Consider the following 3,954-nt stretch of genomic DNA (forward strand, 5'->3'; position numbering starts at 1 on the left):
ATCTCCAGGACACCCGCACCAACCAACCCCACTGCCCCGTGGCCAAACATTTCAACTCCCCCTCCCACTCTGCCGAGGACATGCAAGTCCTGGGCCTCCTCCACCACCACTCCCTTACCACCTGATGCCTGGAGGAAGAATGCCTCATCTTTCGTCTTGGGACACTTCAACCACATGGCTTTAATGTGGATTTCACCAGCTTCCTCATTTCCCCTTTCCCCACCTTATCCCAGTTCCAACCTTCCAGCTCAACACCACCCTCATGATATGCCCCATCTGTTCATCTTCTTTCCCACCTATCCACTCCACCCTTCTCTCCAACCTACCACCTTTACCCCCACCTCCATCCACCTATTGCACTCTCACTTACCTTCGCCCCCAGCCCCATACCCCTCCCATTTATCTGTTCCACCCCCGAGGCTCCCAGCCTCATTCCTGATGAAGGGCTCTTACCTGAAACATCGATTCACCTGCTCCTTGGATGCTGCCTGACTGGCTGTGCTTTTCCAGCACCATACTCTCGAGCCTTGAGTCTCCCCTAGGCTTCCTCCTGATATCTCCCCAGACCCCCTCACCCTGTCCCATCAGCAAGAATCGAAGGGCCTCAGAGATTTAGGGAAATGAATAAAAATAGATGTGGAAAATAAAATAAGTGAAGGCCAGCCCAATAATATATTTGCTTAAATTATTTTATGCTTCAGTACATTAACAAATGTCAATTGGAAAAACTCATTTTCAATCCTTTGGAGACACAAATTGTTAATCCGATATCATATTTATTATCTACTGTGTTTTGTTGAACCATGTAACTCAGTTTGTATGATAGCTTGATGATGCTCACGTTGCTATCTCTCAACCTTAGGCTTCAGGAGGAGAGGGCGAATTGGAATTGTACAGAACAATCTCATGAGCAACTTTGTGCAGGAAGAGCCCTTTGATCTTTCTCAAAAGAGCAGAATAAAAATATCATCACAGTCCGATGGGGAGAGTGCAAAAGGCAGCTCTTGTCAAGAAGAAGAAGAAGACAACTACTATACAATAGACCAGTACAGCCCTGGTATGTATTGCAGAGCAGACAAACTTTATTTGCCAGAAGATTTATCCCAGAAACCAGGACGACTCATTCAAGACTTCAGAGATTCAGATAACGAAGAGCAGGACAAAGTGGGTGTGATAAATGAGGAAGATGAAGACTTGATGACCCATGGAAAATGTCTGCAGAATGGAACTGTAACTGACAAACATAGCACTGCAGCTATGCACTATCTATTTGATATCAATGAAAGCTATAAGGAATTTTGTCTTGACAGAAGATATAGCCCAGTGTGAGAAGCACAAGGGTAATAAAATAAAACTACTATTTTGATTAATAAATCTGCAAAAAAAGGACTATGTAAACATAAATATGAGCTGCACAGTAGCTTTAGCTTATGATGTTTATATTTATTTGGATCATGCAGTTCATCGGTGTGGACCCTATCTGATCATAGGGCCCCAATCTTCACAACTTCCTCTTTCTGCAAAATTGCAACCAGTTGCACTAACACTTTATGCAAAGCTCTTATAACTACCCAAAGCTGCAAATTTTAGTGTATCATCAATAGTCAAAATATCCATTTGATAAACATAAGGAAGACATTACTGTTATCTGTTTAATAATGGCTGGGATAAACCAACTGACTTTATTCACTGCACATTTATGAACAGATTTTATCCAGCCCGTGTCACTACAGGGGTATGAAGAGAGCACTTTGCTTGCCATCTTCATAAGGATAGGGAATGTGCAGGGACACTGCAAGTCTGTTCGATATGCAAATTATTACTGATATTTCTCCTGATATAATTTTGAGTATTTGTTTTAAATATACATATCATTGTAATTACTTACCAGATATTAGTCAGTTACATTTTTGTGTATTTTTCTGGTATATTTTCTAGCTTTGAAGTATATCTGTAAATTATGTCTTCCAGTGAAAATCTCCCAATTATTACAATGCATGCAAAGTCATTTAAGTAATAAAATACACTTGCTGAAGTATGAGGCAATGCCGGAACTATTACAAACCAAATACAAATGGAGAAAATATGTAACCGTAAAATAATCATGAGTTTCTAGTGAAATGGAAAATCTCTTATGCTTGTCATCTGTATCTGATCTGAAATAAGATAAAGAAAGAAAAGAATGCTTTTTTATGAGATACATGAATGCCTTGTGGTTTGTCTTTTTATTTTGTTCTTGTGAAGACTTGAGGAACATTTATTTAAATTCCTGCATAATTCAAGTCATCCTGAAATAAACATTGACTTTGTTGCTCAGCAATGGTAGCCTCACTTTACAGCTGAAATACTTGAGTTCCGGTGCTGGCTCATGCTTGAAAGCTGCCATTTCAACATGAAATAAAATTAGTTGTTTGTAGCCAGGCCTCACAATGCAGAAGATATCCATTTTTTGGGAGAGATGGTGGGGAATGTGTTTACTTCTCTGCCGAATGCATATCCATTGGTTGTGCCATTGCTGTGAGAGATCATGCTCAGATTTGTTCATATAGATTTAGAGTTGAAAGAAGACTGATTGAAAGCAAGCAATCATGGTTGAAATGGTAGAAAAGGGGGAGGAGAATTAGGTATAAATGTAAATATTAAGTATTTGCTCAGAGAATATTGAAATAATATGCTGTCATTTAATCACGCACGCATTTATAAAATTCTTTTGAACAAAATACTGGTTACATGCGTTAGAAATCATTGTTATCTAATGTTATTCTAAACTTTAAAGCACATATGGTAAGGGACTAATATGGAATATATGTCATGTTGACTAAGTGCTTGATGCTCTTCATCAACAATTGATGTGGATATCAATGCCACAACATTGTACTCTTCCGAGATACCGCACTCATTTTTTTCTCAATATTGACAAGACTAACATTTCCAGCACTTTTTCAAAGTAATTAATAAAATAATTATGATCTGCATTCCCAACTTTCATATGTATTTTGTTACATAATGTTTATAATCGTTTATCCAATTAAAAATATGCAAGGTACATCATGCCATCCTGAATATCTTGCTCAGCAGGAAGTAAAGTGCTGCATTGTGCAATAAAGGGGCAGTGATTTACTCAACAACTGCAATTGCTTTCAGTTCAAATGATCTTTCCAGAACAAAGAAAATCAGGAGCAGGCCATTCAGCTGATTCAAGCCACTGTATTCAATCAGATCATTGTTGATTTGTTCCTCCATTCTATTAATCTGACTTTGCACACTTTGCTAAATTTAACAAAGAAACATCTATCAATATTAGTCTTGAAAATCTAAATTCACAGTCTCTCAAGGGAAAGAGCTTCAAATTTTTGCCTCCTGATTTCATACTTGAACAGTTTCTCTTTTCTATTCTTCTAGACTCTATGTCAAAGGAAATGGCTTCTCCATATCTACCATGTTGAGTACTTCCACATGGGAGATGGCTAGCACAACATATGCAGAGTTAGCTGGTCTTTGGCACAGAGAAGAAATGGCGTGAGAAACATAGCTTTGGGTCAAACAGGATGCTGAGGTTGTGAACTGCACAGTTCAAACTCAGACAATGGCTAAGGAGGGAGTTTGACACAAAAAAACTGCAGATGCTAGAATCTAAAGTAGACAAACAAGAGGCTGGAAGAACACAGCAAGCCAGGCAGCATCAGAAGGTTGAGAAGGCAACATTTTGGGTAAAACTAAGGCTGGGTCTCTAAGCCATGCACATTGACCATACACAGGGTCAGACTGCTTATTATCTTGTTCAAAGAACTGAATCCCAATTATTTGTGCTTCCTCACCATTTTACATAATGCCAACCTACTTAATGTGCTCAAGTCATCAGAACTGTGCCCAAGTCTATATTCATAGGCAAGGGTACTATCGGCTTAGTAAAGGCAGTACTTGGAGTTCATGGTTCCAAGGATTAAACGATAA

General features: G+C 38.9%; 1 protein-coding gene across 1 annotated transcript in view; it reads left to right on the plus strand.

Moving 5' to 3' along the window:
- Positions 1–2,975, plus strand: part of znf366 (zinc finger protein 366) — a 64,568-nt gene extending 61,593 nt beyond the window's left edge. The window contains exon 5 of the mRNA XM_043702768.1: positions 838–2,975. Coding sequence (XP_043558703.1) covers positions 838–1,329 — 492 coding nt within the window. The 3' untranslated portion in view covers positions 1,330–2,975. The remainder of the gene's footprint in view (positions 1–837) is intronic.
- Positions 2,976–3,954: the final 979 nt, after the last annotated feature.

This window comes from Chiloscyllium plagiosum, chromosome 2, assembly GCF_004010195.1.
Source record: "Chiloscyllium plagiosum isolate BGI_BamShark_2017 chromosome 2, ASM401019v2, whole genome shotgun sequence".
Classification (NCBI taxonomy): domain Eukaryota; kingdom Metazoa; phylum Chordata; class Chondrichthyes; order Orectolobiformes; family Hemiscylliidae; genus Chiloscyllium; species Chiloscyllium plagiosum.